Source organism: Trachurus japonicus, chromosome 5 (genome assembly GCF_045865225.1).
Source record: "Trachurus japonicus isolate A0001 chromosome 5, Traja_1.0".
NCBI classification, from domain to species: domain Eukaryota; kingdom Metazoa; phylum Chordata; class Actinopteri; order Carangiformes; family Carangidae; genus Trachurus; species Trachurus japonicus.
The window spans coordinates 18,026,034-18,050,574 of NC_140911.1; the positions used below are offsets into that span (position 1 = coordinate 18,026,034).

General features: G+C 42.1%; 1 protein-coding gene across 6 annotated transcripts in view; it reads right to left on the minus strand.

Annotated features, from left to right (window-relative positions):
* Positions 1 to 24,280, minus strand: part of cadpsa (Ca2+-dependent activator protein for secretion a) — a 147,189-nt gene extending 122,909 nt beyond the window's left edge. For 5 of the 6 annotated variants that reach the window (XM_085776589.1, XM_085776587.1, XM_085776586.1 and 2 more), the window contains exon 1: positions 23,337 to 23,993. In XM_085776589.1, coding sequence (XP_085632715.1) covers positions 23,337 to 23,702 — 366 coding nt within the window. In that variant the 5' untranslated portion in view covers positions 23,703 to 23,993. Of the gene's footprint in view, positions 1 to 23,336 lie in introns of all 6 variants that reach the window. The other variant, XM_085776588.1, reaches the window with a different exon arrangement.
* Positions 24,281 to 24,541: the final 261 nt, after the last annotated feature.

Sequence of the window (24,541 nt, forward strand, 5' to 3'; positions counted from 1 at the left end):
GCCATCACATCCACTGAGGAAATACTGGAGAAAGAAAAATTGGAGAAACCTCAGGGTGAGCAACAGAGGAGGGATCCCTCACCCAGGACTATATATCCACATTTGTCAAAGGTCCTTTCTAACACAATAATGTTCTTTGTTCTCACAGGAAAAAGTCCCGTACATCTCCCATTTAGTGGAAATGTAACTGAGTTACTTGTGCTGCTAATGTGACAGACAGTTGAGTGGAGCCCTTGATTTAGATAGCTTTCACTAATCTAGCACTGACGGATCAGGGATTTACCCAAGGAGTAATCAGTAAACATAGTCACAGACATCATGGAAATCTGTCAGCCAGTCTTCTGCTTTCTAGACTTCTCACCAGCCGGCTGCTCGCCACGGCCAGCGCTTCAGTTCATCCAACACAGTTCCATCAGATGCATCTTTACACCTCGGCTGTAATGGCGTCTGTTTCTGACGTGCATGTGATCTCCAGGCTGCAGTTTTGAAGTCAAAATAATTTCCTCATGAACAGGATTTATGTAAAACAGGCTTCATATACAGGCTATAAGTATTTTGGTATGATGTTGTTGTTAACTGTGGGAGACTCAATCCAACGTAAAACGATTATTGTTTCTGCATCTTTGTGGGTCTGCCACAGGGAAACTATAGCGGTGTGTCACTTGTGACAACCCCAGGTGGTTGTGTGTCTGTGTGAGTGTGTGTGCGGCTCCCCTCTCGCTCTCTGTCTCTCCTTCCCTCAGGATTGCTCATGGGACTCAGGTGTGCGTGCTGTAGGGGGGCGTGGCTACGTCCCTAAAAGCCGGGTGGAGATCGCCGTCTCCCTCTCCCTCATTCCATCCATGGCCTGGCGTCCTGCAGCTCCCCCGCTGCATCTGCCCTCTTGGTTTTAATGCAAAGACAACACCTACATATCCATCCATGCACCCGCACTCACCACTGATATCCTCCACTACTGATTGTTGCTTATTGTTATAAATAAACGTGATTATTGTCGGCACCTTCCCCTCTCCGCGTTTGCTTTGTCAGGAAAAGGAGCCAGTCCTGACAAATGGGGGCTCGTCCGGGATTTGAACCTGGGACCTCTCGCACCCGAAGCGAGAATCATACCTCTAGACAGTCAGTTGTGCATTGTTAATCTTGTATGTATGTATGATGACATGTAACTTTATCCCCGCTTTCACACTCCTGCTCCTTCATCCTTTCAAACTCTTAAATAGGCTTCCCCGGTACCAGGTTGCAGAGTTCTGGGATGGCTGGGTGAGTTGGGTTGGGTTTTGTAGTGGGAATTGTTCATGTAATTCATGTTATTTAGAGTATGGTTACAACTGTAAATGGGTAACATGTAGCTGGTCCTGCCACCCTTACTAGCTTGGGGGTTTATTGTGCCGGTTCCCCTTTGGGGTCCCGTCTTAAGGGGGGGGGTGTGACAACCCCAGGTGGTTGTGTGTCTGTGTGAGTGTGTGTGTGTGTGCGGCTCCCCTCTCGCTCTCTGTCTCTCCTTCCCTCAGGATTGCTCATGGGACTCAGGTGTGCGTGCTGTAGGGGGGCGTGGCTACGTCCCTAAAAGCCGGGTGGAGATCGCCGTCTCCCTCTCCCTCATTCCATCCATGGCCTGGCGTCCTGCAGCTCCCCCGCTGCATCTGCCCTCTTGGTTTTAATGCAAAGACAACACCTACATATCCATCCATGCACCCGCACTCACCACTGATATCCTCCACTACTGATTGTTGCTTATTGTTATAAATAAACGTGATTATTGTCGGCACCTTCCCCTCTCCGCGTTTGCTTTGTCAGGAAAAGGAGCCAGTCCTGACACACTTTAAATGTACCTTCTGGTGTTTTTCCACGGTTTTATTTATTTTAGAATATAACACAGAGGCCACATCCACATCAACATGTGGCTATTATCTCCATTCAGAATGCTCCATATCAGAAATAACGTATCTGAATGTTAATATGCCCTAAGACGCCAAATATAAACCTAATATCTCTGTAATTGGGGAACCTGTGTGAATGAACATCAGTTATTTTCTCAACATTTAGATTTGTTAGAGGTAAAATGTTTTTGTGTGTGTGTGGTTTACAGTAAATTGATTTATTCAAAGAGCAGGATGAAAACTGGGCAGTATGTAACTGACAGTCATGGGTGTGGTTAATTTCAGTTTCAGTTTACAGTTAATATGGCTACAATAGCGTCTTTGTCACCTGATGGCCAGAACTATTAGAAATCCTCATAGAGCAGGTGCTGCTGGAGCATGATCACACACCAGATAAGAAACTATAACATCTCAAACTCTCTGTTCTGCATCAATTGACTCATGCATCAATTTATTCATGAGGCAAAATGTTTAGTCCAAAAACTCAAAAAAAAAAGTGTTCAGTGCTCAGAAGAAGGTTCAGAAGAGAAGAGGATGAGTTCACTGCTTTTGCTCCCCGTGCTTCAAGTTGATCAGATATTAGCAAAGTTCACATGCAGCCATAAGCTACCACAATTTAAAACACATTTTAATCGCAATGACAATCACAATCATGCTAAATTACAGACAACACTCTGGCTGACCTATGCATTGCATTAGTCAGTCAGAGACATTGGTGTTTATACAGCTAGACCACAAGAAAACTTTAGAACAGAGCGATGAGTGCGATTGTGGTGTTGCACTAGTATTAGTACTGTACATTATGTTGCATTAGCACAGGATATTCCCAAACCTCAATATTTTTAAAGACCTCCTCCTCACATTAAAGCAGAAGTAAGCGATCCCGTCGTTTTGGCTAATGCTGCGTTCCAGGCAGGCTTTTGAAACCGTAAATTACAGCTTCAAGTCACGACTTATGACTTTGTAGCGTTCCAGGCAACCCACTCGTGTTTCTCCGACCTGTTTTACCGGTGAAAGTCACTATAACGGCCACTCGTAACTTCTGACCCGTGAACTCGTACCAGATCGAACTGGTACCACTTCACAGGTCGGAAATACACGAGTTACGGGTTGCCTTGAACGCACCATAACAGTCCTCGTCCCTACGTCACCACATTCACGCGCATCCCTTGGCTGCACACACAGCCCTGCATGCCGTTCTCTCTCCTCATTGGATAAAACTTGTAGGATACGAGAAAAGTTTTCTCCTCGGCTCAGAGCAGAGCAGAGGGACTGACAGACCCGTGTTTCAGTCCAAACACTCTATGTAAGTGATTGCTGTCGGAAGATATAACTATTTAAGACTTATATTAACACAAATATATCGCTTACTTCTGCTTTAAGGAACCAATCCGATCAACTTGGGAGGGCGGGGCTAATTAAACCTGACACCTTGTCAGCACAGAGAGCCAAAGAGTTAGCATTAGAGCTAACACTAACACTGTCTGCCACAAAACAAATAAAACTGCTCCGCCTGCTGGTCTCTGGTCTCAGCAGACTCCTACTGTAATCTGAGTCTGAATCTGACTGAGAATCAAACATGTGACTGGGTCTCTGACGTTTCCTCCTCTGAACATCTTGATGCTCTGTGCTCTTTCACATGGCACACTTGAAAGAAGGTGGTGGGCCGGGCACAGGGCCACATCCATGTTTCTCAATCAGAGGGGGTTGATCTCTTTTATTTTGTATTTATATGTGTGAAAGCCACGTTAAACAGGATATTCACAGTAGCAGAGTTGTTGTTTTGGTTTTTTTTGCAGTTAAAACACATCTGGTGAAGACCTATGAATTTAAGTAGGAGTATGAATAAAATTTCAAATTTCATTTTATATCTACTGACAGATCCACTTTGTCATTTGGTGAAGGTTTCCTCTGAGCTGACTTTCTTTTCTTTCTGTCATACTTATAAGAAACACTTCTTCTGCTGAACGTATGGAGCCTCCCCTGCCACATGAATCTGCCAAATCCAACAAAGAGCCATGTTGTCAAATGGATTTTTTTTTTTTAAACACATACACACAGTTAGGTTTATTCTGCAGCCAAAACAGCTTGAGTACAATTTACTTGGGATCTAAGTCTGAGAGGAGTTGCTGATTTTAATGACAATGTGCATGTGGATGATAAATTCATCACAGAACATGTAGCTACAACGGGGACTGACTGTATTCATGCTGAATGTTACCATTATTAGACTTGGTAATAATGTCATTTTCTGTACTTGACATTACAGGAGAGTTTTGGTCGACAGTTTAAAAGGCCCCATGCTAATTGCCCTGTGGCCTTGCAGGCTGTGATGATGAGTATGATATTAAAGTCTCAATAGATTAGATTGGTATGATGACTCACCCATGCCTAATTACACAGCACTCATTGCTTTATATAAGTGGATGTGTCAAAGGACCACCGTACAGTGAAGCACGTGGTGGATGTAGATGTAGGTGTGTGTGTGTGTGTGTGTGTGTGTGTGTGTGTGTGTGTGTGTGTGGCGGCTGCGTAGGTGTGCATTTTTACATGAACACAGCAGGCCATCTGACAAGGTTTTCATCATCATTAGCAGCCTACATGCTGTCCTCATGAATTATGCAGATACTATTGAACTGTCTCTACAAAACACACACACACACACACACACACACACACACACACACAGAGAGAGAACCTTTGGTGACATAATTCAGAAAGGTTTCCCTCCTGCCTGGTTTTGTGTTACCAGGCGAACTGAAAGCAGTGAGAACTTGTTAGTGTTGGGGAAAAGTCTGTTCACAGCTGGAGCTGGTTGTTGTTGTCTCAGATGTGTCTTCATGGCTTCCTTCCTTTCTGCCTGACATGACACGGGTGAGAGTCCTCGTTAGGAATGATGAGAGGCAATCAGTTAATTTCATCACTAATTAGTGTGTTCTTCTAGAAGCATGGGGATACCGGTGGCCTGGCTAACTTAATCACTTCAAAGAAAAAGAACACACGCATACGTGCACGCCACGCACACAGCGTTAACTGAAAGCAGAGTTAGTTCACTCACTGAGACATCGCCTTAAAATCAAGAGTGTTTGTGTGTGTTCAGTGACTTCTAAAAAAATATCTTTGTGATCTTTGCCGTATGATATGAACATAGGGATGATGCAAATGAAGAGAGCCATTTAAAGCATGAACAGTGGGTTTTCTATAGAGTGACACAATGATGGACAGACACAATCCACAGTTCACAGTGCACGTACAGATGTTTTCTAAAGCTCACATAATGAATTTTATACTGAAACGAATCAAAACAACAACTTTGTTTGTCCAAATCCAACTGTTGAAGCTTCCAGTTTCATTTTTAGCAAAGAACATGATTTGTGGATTTTGTCGCCCATCACCAAGCTTTAGTGGGAATCCTCTTTGTGGCCAATGTGAGCAGTGCTCAAAAGCAAGTGTGGGCGCTGCTTTAAGATTGATCTGAAAACATGTGATCCTACCCTTTAAGGATCAAATTTGGAGTATTGGGACCTTCAAGGGGACTCACATATCTGATTGGGATGAGGCTGATGGGTCCAGTTTACACAATGTTCAAGTCTCTCACAGTATGACAGCAGTATGAGTTGAATTAGCCTACTAGAGACCACAGGGGGTATGTAATTCCTCAGCTCCTCAATATTTTCTGTTTTTTCAGGTACTGCCCTGGTTCACTTTAGTTCAGTTCATGAGATAAAGTTATGACCTGCAGATTTAAAGACTCTGGAGCCTTTGTTTCATCATGTCTGGATCACTGCAAATATCCGTCTGGCTCAGAAATCTTTAGACAGCTTCAGACACACACTTTCTACTTGGTTACAATTTAAAGACAAGTGCAAGAGATGTCCTCTGTCATTGATGTGATCAGTCAGGCTTCCCAATGCAGCAGTCAGCTAAGTTTAACCCATGGTCCAACACACCGTGACACAACCCCCCTCGAGAGATGAAGTCTGCAAACCGCTAGCTTCTCTAGTTGTAGCAAGCAAAGACCGCACCATAACTCAGTCTATTTATCCACACGCAAACCGATCAAAAAGCCACTCATAGCCACAAATAATGCTCAGAAGAACAACAGCATCAAACATCATCAACAGTACAAACAGGGTCCCAGCCCATAATACGAGGCATCAAACATCTGTTAGCTTAGCCTGGTTTCTACTGAAAAGAGATGAAAACAACTCACCCACTCTCCTCCCGTTATACGTTATGCAGCAACTTTCCGTGTCCAGCATAACGTCCAGGCACTGACAACACACGTCCGAAGCCGACTGGCAGCACAAATATTCACTGGCAGGCAGTGACCACCACACTGACCACTTGATTCCCCCAGGTCCAGCACATATCCTCCACCCACCAGCAGCTCTCCCTCTTTCACTTTTCTCCTCCATTTCCTTCATCTTGTCTTCGGTAACTCGGTCTCAAACTGATAGAGGCGCCCATCGAAATGAACCCAGTCCTCGTTGTTCTCAAACTGCATAACTCACTCAGCCGTGTTGTCCCTTCTGTGATGTCTGCTTCACTGTGTTACAGACAGTCTCTTCCGGCAACAAACGTCGTCCTGATCTCACGTCTAATCTCGTGCTTGTTTACGTGATTTTCTCCCGCAAATATCTAAAGTTAGAATCATAGATATATCTATCTATGGTTAGAATGAGAACTTGACCCCGCCTCTAACTCCCAGCTTATCCAAAAACGAACAAAGAGGTGCATGCGGGTCACTAAAAGCAGTCTCCGAACCAATCATTCTTTAAAGGTGTACAGAAAAGAAAATTGAATTTAAGCCCACTCTGGGTCATAAAATTAGTGTAATAACTCATCTCAAACTTTGTGCAAAATTCTATTTTTGAGTAAATCCAATTGAGTGGTTTTTTTTTTTCGCATTGGATAATGCAGGCGCACGGATTATACGTCAGACTCAGCCTGCGCATGATTCATCAGCCACTGATATTGGATCCGTCATCCGTCACTCAAACGTCTGAGACACACACACACACACGGAGCTCGGTCTCGCCCCAAGCTTTGAATATCCCGCCCACTCGATAACGACCAATCAAATTCGTTTTCCTCACTCGGGTAAACTGGTGTTGCAGCTCGTGACAACTCGGCGCGACAAACAGGACAAACGGCCATTTCTGTACACCTTTAAGCCTTTATGAAATGTAAACAGGTGAGTCGTATAAAAACTTCTTCCCCATACGGTTGTCATTGGAGGATATTAGAGCACTAGAGATCAGATCAGGCTTTAACCAGCCTGTAACCAGGCTGTTAACATGTTTATTTCTGCTGTAGGTACAGCTGGACATGCAGCTACTGACCGACTATGCACCCCTGGCTCACTTCATTCAGTGGAAGTCGTAAGAGTAGTGACCAGATGTATTGAATATTCCAGTTACTCCTGTCACCTTCTTCTCTGGAGGAGGGTCTGGCGAGCGAGACTACCTTGTGGGCAATAGGCTACTGATGGTTACATTACTGTTTGTCACCTATGTGTGCATTACTGCCGTCATAATGAGTAATACCAAAGTCCTTCTAGACTCAATATTAGAACGTCTCTGGTAATACCAAGGGTTACATTACTCTCTGAATATCAGTATATTGTGTTATAGCCTATAATTTACTGTGTAGCCTACATACCATGCTGTTCTATTTCTCTGTGTGCTGTATATATAAATAAATATAGGCTACAGCAGCGGTACTCAATAGGCGGCCCGCGGGCCGCATCCGGCCCGCCGAACCTTCCAATCAGACCCGCGACTGAGTTCTACTAGTTTACATATTACTGTATACTGTATTTCTCGGGCTCCGTGCGCCTGTAAGTCAAAGCGCTGGGACATGTAAACACGTGCGGAGCGTTTGTGTGTGCCTGTGAGGCGCTGCACTGGGATACAGAAACGCCGACGAACCCAAATCACCATGCGCGAGTGTTTGGGGAGCGGGCTGGACTGCAGGGTTTTCCCTGCCTGTCTGCAGAGACCGTGGGTGATTTTCACCGCCGTCTTGGTTCAACTGTGTGTGCATCATGCATGGGGGGCCGTTCAGATGAAGCGTCTTTTGCGCGCGCTCAAACCCATTCAATGTAGCCGCGCGTCATGCACGCTCACAACTCAACAGCCGTAGCCGCGCGCATTTGATGAGACGCAATTGTTTTTCCGTGCACATCTGCGGCGCACAGCTGCACGACCTGCTTCCCCCGCTGTTGTGTCCCGGTTCCATCGGCCTGTGTCTCCTACTGTTTCCCACTGAGCTCTGCCTCGTTTGAAAAGCCCATGTGTGGAAAGACGAAGAGAAACACACATTTCAGGACCAATGACTTGTATCCTCAGAACAGAGTCAGACATGTCCTGTGATGGTCAGGTCATATTTAAGCTGAAAATCACGGCATGTCTGAGGATACAAGTCAGCAGTGTAAAGCTCCAGCATGATATGTAAATGATATGATAATGTCAAGATTTTTCATTTTATATCATACAAAACACCATGAAGTGTATAAATAAAAATTATGTGCTTACAAGTAAAATAAAAATAAATTATTAGACGAAAAAGGTGAATTTAATTTCAATCTAGGCCTATTTGAATGTGCGGCCCCCAAGGTGTCTGTTAAGAAAATTTCTGGCCCTTCGACAAATGTATTTGAGTACCCCTGGGCTACAGTATGTTAAGCATTTTTTAAATGTAGGTAGATTATTTTGACCTGGTTATTTTAAAAGTAGCTCGCAAGCCGTAAAAAATGTGGGCAACCCTGGTCTACGCAGAATGCAACTTGCCCATTAACTGTTTTGTACTGTAATGTAACTGGTTGTCATCAGACTGATACATTAATCAGACATCACACACAAACAGCTTCATACAACTTTGTTCACAATATCAAATCCGTCTATGTCCCCTTTAAGGCCGAAGCCGTACTTCTAAAAACTGACAGAAGCACAATTAGAAGTGAAGGAAAATGAGGAGCTGAGCAACCGAGCAGGGAAAGGGACTGGATTCATCACAGCCTCTATTGTGGAGCAGAAAACAAGCAAACAGATGGCATGATTGTGTTACTGCATGGAGAGTTTCACCTGGGTGCACCAATCCTCCATGGCCTGATTATAAGAAAGAAGCAATTTAAAAAAAAAAAAGAAGTAAAAGAAAGAAAAAGAAAGATGTAATTAAAAGAAAGAAACTACAAATCATTAGCTGTCCAATTAAGAGTTTGTCTTAGTGCTCTTGTTACTGAGAGAAAATAAGGGTGTGAACTGTGAATTTTACTAAGTTTTTATCATTAAGTTTATTACTGAACCCTAAACCTTAAAATATTCTGGAAATGATATACACACACAACACTTTGTATGAGTTTGTTTAAAAATAACCATTTCAGCCATTTAGAAATGCTTCATTTTCATTCTCACTATGATTAATTTATTTGTGAAGGTGTCTGTAGGACACAGCAATAAAGCTCATCCTCAGTCTAATCATGTGTATACGATGGAAGTAGTTTATTAACAGTGAAGCTGAGGTCTCATGGGGCCATGTTTAATTACAGAGATGTATCATTAGACACAAACATCAGGTAGCAGCATCAACACAGCTTCACTGGGGTTCAGGAAGAAACTCCTCAGTGACCACACTATTAGTAAGTCATAGTCCTCATGTCACATGTCAGTGATCTACTGATGAACTTACATCTGCACTGACTTTATATGCCTGTGCAAAGGTGGAAGCATGTTTTCAATTTGTCCATACATACAGTGTATGCATGTCTGAACTTCTTTACAAACTTCCACTGCAACTCAAAGACAAACTGATGAGGCTTTTGTCAACATCAAATGTAAAGGTGCAGGTTTTGGCCTAGCAAAGTGTCTGAATATTTTTGTTAATGTGACATTTATTAGCTACATTTGCAAAAAAAAAAATCTAAAATTCTATTCCCACTATTTTGTGATGGAGAGCTGACAGATAAAGGAAATTATTTTAGTATCAAACTGCAACAAAACAAAATCTACAAAAATAGAAGTGGTCTGAAGACCTCCGTGATGTAAAACAGTATCACAGACAAATCAGTGAATGAAAGATAAATGTTTTGAACCACTGGAACCAGCTGAATCTAAATATCTGCCGTAGCTGTGAGTCACAGTCAGAAAAGGCTGATGTGGCTCCTGGTTCTCTTAACAGTTGGCTTTATGCACAGCTGCACTACTTTTCTGAACTTCAGACAGCTCCTTTGTTTCCTGTCTGCCATATTATTGGACAAACTGATTAATCCAGGTGTGTCTGGTTATTGTTGTTGTGACTACTGAGGTCAGGCACACCTGGATGAATCAGTTTGTCCAATAACAGGACAGACAGGAAACAAAGGAGCTGTCTGAAGTTCAGAAAAGTAGTGCAGCTATGAATAAAACCACATAAGAACCAGCACTGAGTATCTGCATTGAGCGAACGTGTCATATTTCAGCAGGATGATCCATCTGCAGGTTAAAGAAACAGATACAAAGATTTGGGCCAAAGCTCTGACAGAAAAAGCTAAAAATGTATATTGACAAGAAACAGAATTAGAAATGATCTATATTTGATATACAGCTGACATGGCCCGATTGGGAGTTGATAGTCAACTCACTGTATATGTCTTTTGACTGTGGGGGGGAAGCTGTAAAACATGCAAACTCTACACAGAAAAACCTCAGGCCCAGGGACCAAACCCAGAAACTTCTTGTTTTGAGGCAACATTGATAACCGCTTTGCTACCGTGCCACCCCCTTTTATAACTTATCAGTCAATAATTGTAAAATTTCTGGTATTCAGGTTTTGGGTTATTATACTACAAATCATTTCCCTCAGTAATAATAACTCACCTAAATAATTACTGAGATTTTTGAACACAATCACATGAATTATTAAAAAAATATAATTACTGTTCTTCATTTTCCAGTCGAGAAAGCAGCACACGGTGTTCCCCAGGTGTGAGCAATTAATTTGGCAAGTATAATTTTATTCAATTGATCAGTTTTAAATCCCTCACTGGCTACACCCGGCTAAACATAATTCATATGACTGCAGGTCTGCACAGACACATACTGGGGTTACAATACAATTACAACAATGTGTGATTAGGGAAAGAAACCAGGGTTCAACTTAGTCTCGCTCTCTTTAGGTTACCTTTTCAGACTGACAGTGGGAAGTCAAGATGACTGGAAGCATGATTAAAGTTAATACCTGCAGGAAATATAAAATATCATATGGTGTGAGTATTGAGTCACATACTGTATGTGACATTTTTTTAGATTTACAATTCCACACACATGATCATCATCCATTTGGCTGTTAAACCTATAGTGACAGATGAGCAGCACACACAGTCTCCTACAACGTGAATAGCACAATTAAACACTGTAAAATGGTTTAGCTCCATGGTGAGTTTAAGGTCACTACGTGATACAGACGGGAGAGAAACACTGAGTTCTTCAGAGCATTGGGGCAAGAGAGAGAAATATCCATGAATCTGTTATTGCCATTTATTTCCATTCTGCTGCTTCTCTCCCACGGTGCAACCAGGTGTGCAAGTGAGTTACTATGGTTACCGTGACGTCTCCAATGCTCTGCGACTTTGTCATGATAGTAACAGTTTTTCAGTAGATTAGTAGTAGTACCATGAATGAATGAATGAATGAATGAATGAATTTATTTATTTCGGTATATCAAGCTTATATAACCGAAAGGGTGTAGGTTGAAGCCAAAGCTTATATACCCTTACCCCTTTTACCTTAAAAAATTAAAATAAAATAAAATAAAATAATATATATATACGCATTAATACAATAGGATCAGATCACAGACATTTGAAATTAATCAGTACACTTAAATTTCTGATCACAACAAAATAAAGAATTGTACACAGCGCATAACCCAAAATAGTACAAAATCATTGAACTTAATTTTCCATACTGTAACGAGAAATTATGTTGTTCTTATAAAGTTTTTTAAAGCTGACTAGAGTACAGCATAATTTAATATTTTCAGGACAATTATTCCAGATGTTAACCCCTCTAACAGAAAGACAGTGATTCTTTACAGTAGTTTGAGTCTTTGGTTTCTCAAATAATAGTGGTCTTCTCAGGTTATAACTGGAATCCTTCATTTTAAACAGATTCTGGATATCTTGAGGAAGAAGTTTATTTTTTGCTTTGTACATGGTTTGTATTGTAATGTAATCAACTAAGTCCCTGAATTTCAAAATGTTCAGGCGACTAAATAGTGAGTTGGTCGGCTCAAGGAAAGGTTTATTACTGATGATTCTTATAGCCTTTTTTTGCAATAAAAAAATAGAATTTGTATTTGTTCTGTCATTGTTAACATCATGAATGTTAACGTAGCTCAGTACAGAAGTCTAGGCTATATGTTACATGTTTGCTGACTGTGATTAAAGAAGAAGAAGCTCTGAGATCCGTCATGAAGAAATAAGCTACGTTTTAAAAACCTGCGACTAAATCATCTAAGTTAAGTTGGTCTGCGAAAACGTTCATGTGGAGCCCTGCAGCAGTTTATGTAAGGGATAATGTATAGTTCGGAGGTTGTTATGGAGAAATAAACCCCGACAGGTTGTATGGAACCCCGACGCGAAGCGGAGGGGTTTCATACAACCTGTCGGGGTTTATTTCTCCATAACAACCGACCAACTATACATTATCCCGCTTAGAACACGGCCTACAACTAAATCATTCAATAATGTAACACAAAATAATGATAAAAAAAGATTTTATTCATGTAAAATTAGACCGTTGCTATGGAGTCCCTAGCAACGGTCAGCTCAGCGGTGGTCTATCGAGAAATAAACACCGCAGAATATTGGTGATTGACCAATCAGAATCGAGTATTCAAGAGAGCCGTGTTCTAAATTGTAACAAAGATTATTGAATGCTGATGAAGCACTTTTAATCTGAATGACAATCTTTTACTACCTAATCAACCTATGACCATTATTGTAGTAACCATGGCAACTGAGACAGGTATGCTGCTGGCAGTGCGGTCTGTGTGTTCTTTAGTGTGTAACCATGTCAACCAACATCTGGTAGCCTACCCATGGCACTGTAGGGACAGGTATACCAGAACCAGGTAGGAGAAGTTGTTAAGAGTTAAAAGTGTGTGATACTAGAAAAAACAAGAGTTGGAGGACTGGCCACAAATAATCTCAAGTAACCTAGGAGATGAGCCAAAAGACGACCTGGATATCCCACCAGTCTGGTTTTACAGTAGGCTACAGACCTCCAGTTACAATCATCTTTCTGTAAATCACTATCTGCCTGCAGTAGGTCTCAGTCTGAGCACATTTCTGTTCTATTCCCCTTTTTGAAAAATGAATTCATGTGTAAACCTGGAAATCTATCTTGCTGGCTTTGGCTGTGTGCGAATTCATTCAAATACAAACTGATATCATATGCAGTTCACGTGGTAATTGCTTGTAAAGGTCACAGAAAGAGCACAATTTATCTGAGACTGACTAAAGTTCATTTTCAAAAGTGTTCTTTAACCAAGAAATATGAACTGGCCCCATTTGGTTAAACTCACACGTTTGCTGTTTTCATACTGCTCTATATTTGTCAAGTAACAATAGACGATGGTGTCAAACAAAGAACGTAACCCTGACTCTGCAGCTCCCTTCGGTGCTTCAGAGTTTAAGCCCTGTTCAGTTTTCAGCAGTTTTCCCTTTTTTTTTGTTTTGCTATAATCACTATACAACATTTAGCAAATAACCAGCAGGTAAACGATGAATGAACATCCTCATTCCCTCATTCCTTCCCTGTACTCCAGTGCACCCAGGAAAACAAAACACGGGAAAGCTAAAAAGACAGATATTTCCCCCAGGAGGTGGTGGAGACAAAAACTGAGCTTAAAAGAGAGACAGAGAGAATGAACACTGGACCTAAACACAACACCAAGGTCTACTGGGTGTCTGCTAGACATGCAAATGTGCTAACACAGTCACCAACAACTTTATTAGGAGATAATATGTCTGTGTTGTTTTCATAGTTGAACACATCACTGGGATTATTGACGCCTTTAAGGCAGCTCTACCAAGACCTAGAGAGTCTTCATAAAAATGTCTGAACCATCCAAAAACCTCTCAAATGGGGAACAGCCATGCCTTTATCTCCTTTCAGCCCACAGCATCTCAAGTCCAGTGCAGTACCACCCACCTCCCAGCTGACTGTAAAATGTGTGTGAGAGTGTGAACTAAACACAAAATGTCAGATTAGACTTTCATTCTCTGTCTCCTGCTCCATATCCTCCTCTAACACACACACACACACACACACACTGATTCCGACATTGTGTCTGAACTATGATGTTGACATGCTTTTGAATGGTTCTCGTTCAAGAGCCTTCTCAGTGTTTTGTCTCTGCTCTCACTGCAGCTGGCTGAACTCAATATTATGTTTTTTCCATGCTGAATTAAAGATGAGTCAATTTCCTCTCTTGTTAGTGATGAATGAATCAGAATTACTGATGTTAAATGTTTGTCATCATCAGTGCTACCTGAGTCGTTTCATGTTTCAGATTCAGCCCTGCTGCTTGACAACAGCAACAGAAATGATAAAAACAATGACTTCAAAGACAAAGTCAAAGAGTTTGGAGATGGGAAGTCCAATGGGTAAAGCCTTAGGTAGTGGCAAAGATTGTCATGCTAGATAGCCATGTTGTTCGTTCAGTCGAAACTAAAAAATAAAGCCACCATGGAAGTAGTAAAACCTGCAGTTCCTCTACTGGCCACCAGAGCATGTCTCCAACGGTGAGTCAGTCCCCAGAGGCTCTCATGTTAAATGTCCAACTTTAGAGCAGTAATAAACATGTTTACAGTTTGGTTCAAAAAACAGTTTGGTCTCTACGGCTAATTTCCTCCCACAAGACAGCTGTACATGGGGTGACTTTTCAAATAAGTCATCTATTTACATTTCATTAAGGCTCCTGTGTCACTGGGGAAGGTCCTGCAGCCAAGAGGTAGCAATCCTGAGGAAGGTAGGATGTACAGTTTGTGAATTTTTATTTGAGACAATAAAGGGGCAAGTCCCGTGTTGGTTCTGTGTGCCTGTGGCCTTTATGTTGTTTTATTCTTGCTTTTCATTGACAGTTGTTTGACATTTTAAACTTTGAAAAGAACATACCAAAAATGGCCAACCAAACACTATAGGATTCTGGATTTGTGTTTAGGGCACATGAGGTCCATCCACATCCTGCCCCAGGGGTTACCCAACCATAACTGTAGGCTCCGAAAAGAGGTCGGAAAAGGCTTCAAGACTTATGCTCTGGCATTTACACATTGACTGGATGTCATGTTATGAAATTGTTCTTACCATATGCGTATTAGACCACTGCCCTCCTGCTGAAACAAAAAGAACCCTTCTCAACTCTGTCTACCATCATACTATCACAAGGATGAGAGTTCTCCAAGAAGCCAGGCCCTTTGAGGAAATGTTGCTACATCTGCCTCCATGACAATCCTATTAAGTACTGCTGGACTACTAATGGCTGTATGACAAAATAGTTTGGTCTCTGCAGAGTGGGTGCAGTGCTTTGCAGAATTCAGGACTGCACGATATCATCAAAATGTGTGATGTGCAATGACACTGTTCATTCAATATCGTAATGACGATATGACTTGCGATCAATAAGCAAATATTCAAGTGTGAGTATTAACCATACACTTCCTGTGTCTTTCTAAAAACAATTCAATGTGGTGTAGTACATACACCAGGCCTGTAGTGGCGCTGTAACACAAATACACCAACAACAGAGAAGAAGAGATCTTGCACACTGTAAACAAACTCCAAACATTATAACTCAACTAAACTTGAGAAGTCGTGCCAGAACAAATACAGTACAGTAAGCCAATCAATGCCGCATGGATGCGTATCAGACACAGTATCCGAGGGACCTGAAGGAAGTCCGCCGTCGTTGTTTTTTACGTTACGTCTAGTGGTGTAGCTCAGGTTAAAGGTATCAAGTAGCCTACACCTGTAAATACAACTTACTCATCACGTTTCAGGCAACCTTTTGTGATGTGAGACTCAGCTTTGGTTTCACCAGACAGACACTGAAAGAAAAGTCTGTGCACAGACTCAGAGTCTGGCGGAGGCCTGAGGCACGCTGGGGGCTGTGGCGCAAAGAAACGCAATGTTTTCTTCATCCACCAGGCTACGAGCACAACCAGACTGGGCAGGTGTGTTCAGGGGCGGTCCCTCATCACACATGTTAAGTTTCAAGCAAATCATTGCCCACTGCCATGTTTCTCCTATACACAGACAGCACTGCCACTGGCACAACTTAACCCAGGCCCTTTGGCACAAATTACCCCAAGCCCAGCATTTTGAAAAAAAAGGATTCCCCAGCTGTTTTGAGCTGGCATCATGCTAACTGTATAGACTCATGGTGTAGCTTAATAAAGCACTAAAACATGTGTGAACTGTTTTCAAAGTTATCTATAATTGTTCAAACACGGCAATCAAAAAACCTTGATCATAGAAATTTTACTTTGGAGGGCAAAAACTTGTTTTTTGAACATAAATGTGCTTTCCTCTCAAGCCATGTGTCTCCCTTCTTGATAGGATGAGTGAAATGGATGCCCCTTCAAAAATATGTGGTCACATGACCAACTTCTTCTATGGTTTTCTAGATAACAGGGGTGGAACTACTTGCCCCATGGCACAAATTACCCCACTCTCCCCAACCTGCCACAGGGGTAGAACCTAATTTCACTTAAATCCAAATTGTATTTAGATTTTTAGTCATCTGATAGTCTGCTTGAAGTGAAGCTAGTTTAGACTACTTTACGTACTGTTGGTTCATTTAATCTTTATATGCATCATATGTAAAAGTATCTTAAAGTAGAATTAAAGTTTGCGTGAATGTACATGTTTTCTACCACTGCGCCGTGGAGTCCACAAACATGCTCTTAAAGTTCACAACCAGTTGATGTATCGCTCTGCTACACATCATGCATGGGGACGCGGAGCTAAATCCCTCAGCAGTGTCTTTCATCATGCACTCCCCAGGGGAGAGGGAGGGGAGGAGGAGGGGGTCTCATAGGGAAAACACAGTGGAGAGAGGCAATGTAAAATGATGACACCAAAATAACATGTTGACACCAAAAGAAAAAACAACAGGGGCGTTACTAAAAACAGTGAGCGACCTGCTCTCAGTACACTTACCCGACAATATCCACAGTAGCACCGCAGTACAGCAATGTACAATTGCAAAAAAAATACCTTTGGAGTAAGGTTATATATCACATTCCTCTTATCTTTTGGAGTTGTTGAAAGGCATTCTGGGAAACATAAATCCATAAATCTGGATTTAGACCACATTGTACATACACCAGTCTCACTGTATCTACTGTAGTGGTAGAACTACTGTAAACCTAAATGTGAATTGTGCACAACCAGAGGCCATGTTGTGCTTTTCTCTTGTTCTCTACAGGACCTTAATAAGTACAGCAAAGAAAGTTTTGCTTTATCTTATTACTAAATAATAAGACTGCAGCCTTCCAGTCACCACAGTTATGTTCTTTCATGCATTGTGGGGACTGTGGTGAGCTGGAAATTTGTCGTGTTTTTGTTTTTGCTATTACTAACTGAATCCTACTAATCTGCATCGAAACACTGCACACAAATTTTAACTAGCCTTGTTATTTTTGTCAATATAAATACTGTTATAAATCAAGCTGAAGCCAGGTGAGGACTGTAAAGACTCCCACACTAAAGCACTATTCCCTCCACTGCTCTTAGACATGAGAAAGAGCAGGAATGTATCAACCCAGAGCTGTGTGATCACCTGTCTTCATGGCTGCTGCCTGGTAGAGTCAAACGTCAGGTTGACATCTCAGTTTGTGTGATTAAATACCAGCAGCTAACTCTCGGTGGTATGTTCAAGCTTTGAACAAGCTTTGATAAATTGAAACACATTATGCAAACAAGTCCACTGTGATGACGAGGATGGATTATAGCCATATCAGCGAATGCATACTGTAATGAACACCTCTAGTTATTCATCACGTTTTAGCTCTAATATGTATATTTACCTACCAAGACCACTTTCTCTGTTAAAGCTGGAGCATTGTTTATGTTAACTCGGCATAAAGACAGAAGCAGGGACAAACCACTTGCTTAGCTCTGGCCAAAGTTCAAAAACACATCTGTACCTGTAAAAACTAAACTCATTAAAAGGCTGTAATACCTCTCCACCAGAAATGTGAGAATGATAAACGGTGGATTTACGGGGAGTTACACACTGGAAGTATTTCTTGGCAAACAGCATCAGGTCGTAGTGACTTCCTGAAGTCCTGCCAGATTGCCTGGCAGCCTCACAGTGATGTGAAGACTGTGATAAAACCGTGGACACAGCGTGGTCAGTCAGCCTGCAGCAGTTAGGGTAACACAGCCTATATCCTCTAGGGCCCGAAAAGCATTTTGACCACGGACTGCTCTTCTAAAGAAGATGTCTGTACAACCTCCAACTGTTAATCATTACTCCTTTTCTTCTTCATTATTTTTTTGGACACTTTCGCCTTCATTCATTAGTTTGACAGGCATACAGGAAATACGAGGAGTGACAGGTGCTAATGACAGCCAGGCCTATAATCATGAATGTCACTGACTAACTTACTAAAGATATTTCCACCACTGGTCATTGTAGTGTCAAGCTGCAGTCATGTGAGTCACTCTGGTTTCCCCGCTGCTTTGTATCTGCCCAGAAGAGGAAGAGGACTTCCAATACACTGAGCCTCGCTTCCTTTACAGCAAATAAACTACTTTCATTACATGTGTCATTATCACTTAAGGAGGCAAAGAAATAATGAATCATAAGACAAACCAAGCACAGAGAGAAGGAGAGAGGGAGAAGAGAGCGGAGATATCCAAAATGACTCTTTGTAGTAATCACTATGACTGACTCTACATTTCAAACAGAGGCAATTAGACATAAACACTTGCATCTCTGCCTCTAAATAACCACTAAACAGTCGCCATCCTGAACGGAGGCTGTGAGCAGTGTGAGAGACACAATATGACATATAGTCTGTTTTGAGGCACCTCAGTGGATCACCAGGTGGACCTTGTTCCAGCAGGCCAGGGTTGAGTCTGTTTACTGTCTCTCTGTCTTATTTTTCTGTCTCGCTAATTATAACTGTAATAAGGAGCAGAAGACTACGGCAGAAGGCTGCAGCCTGCAAAAAGAACCTGTCTAACTATCTTTTGAGTGATGATTTTTCAGTAAATCCAGCTGAGAGCTCAGTGTTTATCTTCCATTTATTTATTTATTTCAATTGCTTGGTGATTTAGTCAGACAGTCGTAAAGTTATGAAATCAGGTTTTTATAAGCTTATCTACACCACACCCATACTAGGTTTACACCTTGTCTTGTTTTCAAATGAAGGAGGGCCAAGGGAAGAAAAACTTGTATGTGGCAAGTGAAACAAGGAAGCCAATGAGACTAAAAGATATTTTGACCCATGCACCATTTTATGCCATGTTACAGTCAATTGAAACCTTTGTCAAAGGTCTTATTAATGGATTAACATGTGCCAGCTGATCTTCCTCTACAACAACCCCTCTAACCATGACTCAGCGTGGGTTGGACTCAGCTATGGTGAACTGACGGTTCAACTAAGAATAAAACTGAATTAAATTACTTGTCGACGCTGTCAAAAAAACACAGCGAGAGAGGAGAGAGGATAGAAAGCACACCATCAATGAAGGGAGAACCAGAAACTGAAACTGAAAGATACATTTTACACATGTTTGATGGGATTCAGTGTAATTCTGTGGTCTATCAGTAAGTGTAACGAAGAACACATTAAACTGGTGTCTCAAACCAGACATGATGCTATATCTTGTGAATGGGTGCAACACAGATTAAACAAATGGGTCCAGTTTGCACAGTTTAGAGCGCACCCTTGGATGATGGTGAGGAAAAAATGGGCCACACACTGTTTCCGTTTCAAAGTGGAGATATCAAAATAGCAAGAGACCTGACCAAAAGGTCTGATGTTGCCTCTAATTTATTATCGACTAAACAGGTTCGATCACATATGAATAAGTCTTGCTTGTCACTTCCGGGTTCATGTGTGGAGATAACATCAAAATCAGTCTATATTTCATATTTAATATGTGATTGGTAGATACTTAGACATTGATGCTCGTAGTCACCAGTCACCTTAAAGCGATCACCTGAGGTTAACTCTCTGGTGTCTGTGGCTGAGAGGAAGTTCTGTGCTGAATAGTGTGCGACAGACCACCAATACAAAACAACATGTGTGTGAGGCTGCCGTGACAACACCATCTGCAAGACCAGATGGTAAAATAAAATACCTACAATCTAAATGCAGCCTGTGTCTGACCTTAAGTCCTGTTATAATATTGCATTTATTCATCAGACCATTTGCACTGTTTAGTCAAATAGAGGAGCTTAATACTTTTCAGTCAATATTTTGTTAATTATTTTGTCAATAATTCTGTTAATTTACATAAATTAACACAAGTTATCACATTGTGTACCTCACTGTAGGAGATTTGTTGCTTTGCGCAATGGCTTGTTGAAGTGCTTTTATCTGGTTGTGCTGCCTCCTGTTGGAGACCCCAGTTCACTACAGAGCTAAACAGATTGACTGACCACTGAAGCAGCTGCTACAACAAAACACAAAAATAATCTATATCATCCCTTGGCATCCCTTGTTTTCTAAATGATTATAAAACGATGGTTCAATATAATGTGATATAATTGCAGAGAAAATGAAAATAGAAGAGAGTGATCCTTTTCTAGTAAAGATGGGTGCCATGTTTTCCTCTGTACACTGATGCAAACAGATTGTGTTACTTGAGGCTCATAAAGTAATAACAATCATTAACTTTAATTACAATGCTCTGATTACAACCACTAAAAGCTTTACAACACATGCACATGATGCTTGTGATCAAAACTTGATAAATCCAGCTTTCGAGCCTTCCTGCAGCCCTCCCCTCCCTTCACGGGTAGCTACGTACATGCACACACTTCACACACACACACACAAGCAACACAGCCTTAGGCTACAGTTAGCAGAAGGCTAAACTATAATCAACATTCGACTCTAAGTGGCCACTCTGCTGCTATTTTCATTGTAAATCTACCAACAGAACCAACCACTGAAACACACAAAGATGTGACAGCTACATGAAGTCAGCAGCATGTAACCTGATGGTTTCAAAACCTTAACATTTCATCAATACTGACACAAATGTGTTTATGTGAGGGGATGTACACATGCATTTGCAATTATAAAACAGCCAATACCATCCGTCTTTTTCACTCTTTAAAGACCTGTGATTGGATAGAGTCTCCCTTCACAAGTTCACACAAAACCTCTATTGCTATTTCTTTTATTTCACGTATGGTTTCTGCTGTGGAAACTATTTTAATTAGCAGAATGAATACAGAGTTGCTTGAGCTAACAGTGTTGACTGAATCATTTCAGACAAAATGACACACAGACAGAAGCATTGGTTTTTCTTTCATTATCACCCTGTTCATCTGTTACTCTGGTGAAATAAATGTGCTTTCAAGTGACATTTTTAAAATCAGGTTGCTTCTGGAGTTGTGCTAAGTTATTATACTGTCTGTGGGAACAGACAGGGAAAAGTGCAGAGCTGGAGGGGAAATAAACGCTGTGAACCCCATTCACAGTCTCCTTGTGTTGATTATCACTGCTAGTGTTACTGCTTATCATGAGAAGGACAGATGCAACTCTGTCAAAGCCCATGCAAAAACATCACAAACCCTTCATTCTGCTTAACGATGCACAACTTGTTAAATCTCCCATACAGTATAAAGGTAGGTGCTCATGTGTGGTTTGTTTATACAGCAGGTCTAGGTTCTATGTTAACACTGCAAAAATATCAAAGACCCATTCCACACACATCAATTATTCAGAAACTTGGCATTAAAGCAACACTATGTAGGATTCACGGTGGCTACTGGTACTCTGGTTGAGAAGAGCAACTGTCTGCTACAGATGTGAATTTGTTGCCAATGACGCCGTCGGTGCTGATACCGGCCCCATTGCTGTCGTCGCCGTCATAGCCTATATAGATACTGATGCAGGATGCAGCCGCCCCTGCTGACGCATTACTTTCACAATGCAGATAAGGTCACATTGCATCTTTAAAACACATCCGACAGCACCATGAAAAGCTGTTCTCCTGTAACAAACAAGCCCTCTGGTCGTCTGTGCGGCAGCTTATAATGACCCATAGTTACATTTTGTCGCTAGGCGACATCTAGTGGACAGGAGCTGAGGAAAAAGGGCAGTGATGCAATATAGAAAGACAAGAAAAAGTCCAGGTAAGAAGGATCTTGTGGTGGATGGACGAACAGTATTCCCATGTGATACTAGCAGTTTATAATGTTTGTTTTCTCCATAAATGTTCATGTTATTTTTGTAACCATGACAGCATTAGATGTCTAATGTTGAGGAAGGAATCACAATCTGTAGCCTTAACCTTCAACCAAGTAGGCTTGTTTTTGTGCATACACCTACACAAGCAGCTGTGGATCATATCTATATGATTGTTCAGGATTAGAAGAGTTGATGAAAACTATGCATCAGTCTATGACATCCCATACTATAAGGCCATATAGGTCCGACGAGGAACACGTCACTGCTGATGAACTGTGTGAGGAGCATTACTCCCAGACACAAGATGTCACCCTGGAGAGAGGTGTAGAGAGGCTGTTGCTCACGTGCAGGAGATGCTTTTAATGAGAGCTCAGCTTGAGACTGAGCAGGAGGAAACAGCCTTGTGCTGCTCTGCCCAGAGGCAACTCACATATACAGGAGCTACTACAATGGGTGGGAACAATATGGATCTACACACACTATCTCCTCCTATGCCTTTGTTTAGTTTGAATGTTGCTACTCAAAAAAACCTTTTTAATCCTTTTAGTCAGCTTTGCCCCCACAATTTCTTGATGTTGAATTAAAGAACAAAGAGGTTTTATTTTCAATCAAAAGACATCCACTGGCTGTTGTGGAGTTGCTGCGATCTCCCTCTCTAGAGGCTGTAGCCTGTGTGCGGTGTAATTATCATCTCAGACTGCGCCTCCTCCATCACGGTCGATTATACATCCTTTCTAATAAAAGTATAAAGGTGTGACGATCTCCATGTGGAGTGTGCAACAGACATTGAGAGGGTTTTTCCTCAGATCTCAGACTGTGGGGTTGAGTGAGGTGAAATGTATTTTTTCATTCTTGAATATTCGACAATAGGCTATAAGGCATCCTACCCCAGCCACACGGTGCGACCAGCTACGGAAGCAACAGTTGGTGTCATGTACTAGTCTATCTCGGAGAAGCCTTGCAGAAGTGAGACATGTGCTTAAATCACATTGGGCTTTAGGTTTTTGGGTGTTTCTAAACAGTCATCTTACCTTCTGCTGCCTCCTTGCCATGTCAGTAGGTTGCTTTGCGTTGAAAGGATAGGCGATGCAGCGCATCACAAACACATACAGCTGGAGTCTCTTTTTCCTCTCCTCCTCCTCCCTTTGCATCTTCTCCAGGTCCTCCTTCTCCTTATCGCTGCCCACCGACGGGCTGGGGCTGGAGGGTCGACCACCGCCGCTCCCACGGCCCCGGGGCTGAAGCCCTCCGCCACCGTGGCCGTCGGCGGCTCGGCCCGGTGACAGTCGCGCTCCTCCGAGGCTCTTCGGGGCCGCCGCGGCTGCAGCCACCACCTCTTTGCGTTCAACCTCCTGTATTTCATCTCCTTCCTCCTCGCTGGAAGACGGGTCCAACATGCTGCTGCTGGAGACTACACCGACAGCAAAAGTAAAACTGCAAAAGTAGGGAGGGTTAAAGAAAAAGATGAGAAGAGAAGAGAAGCAGAGAGAGAAAGAGAAAGAGAGAGAGAGATGAAGTGAAGCCGCTGAGGAGGAGACGCACCGGGACTGATGAGGCTCAGACTGTTGCTTCTCTGAAAGAAAGAAAAAAAACTGTCGTCTGACAAGTCAATCAACAGGAAAAACCACAGTGTTGGTGTCTAGTTGCGTGATTTCCAAGCCTTTCAACTCTGCCTGTCAGTAGTAGGCACAGGAGGGATTTATCATGAGAGCACATAGAAAGGGGGAGGGGTCGCAGGGAGAGAAAACAGGACCAAACGTTGATGTGTTGATGCTCAGCTGCGGGGAGGGGTAGGGGTGGTGGTGATGGGGGGTTAGAGGAAGAGGCAGGGCCCGGAGCTGACCGCTGTGCTGAAACCCGATCCCCGGCTGCTCTGGGATCAGCTTGATCAGGCTGCGAGCGCAGTCGATGAACGGCCACCTGATGATCCAGCTGAGTCTGATGAGGACAGGTTCAGGCAGCACCGACCGGAATCCAAGGGGCTGGTTTCACAATAAAAGCTTTGACAGATTTTAAATCAATAATAGACTGATGACTAGCCTACATGTTTGAAAACATAAAAAAAAAAGTCGACATTTCCTGATGTTTCAAGTGAGACAAGGATATGTGGCTTTATTTGGATAGACAATTCAAAGTGCAATGCAGGCTAATAAAGGATAGCCTATTCACAATAAGGAAAGACAAAATCTAAAAAGGTCAAATTACAATTTAAATTCAGTAGGGTAATAAAAGCAGA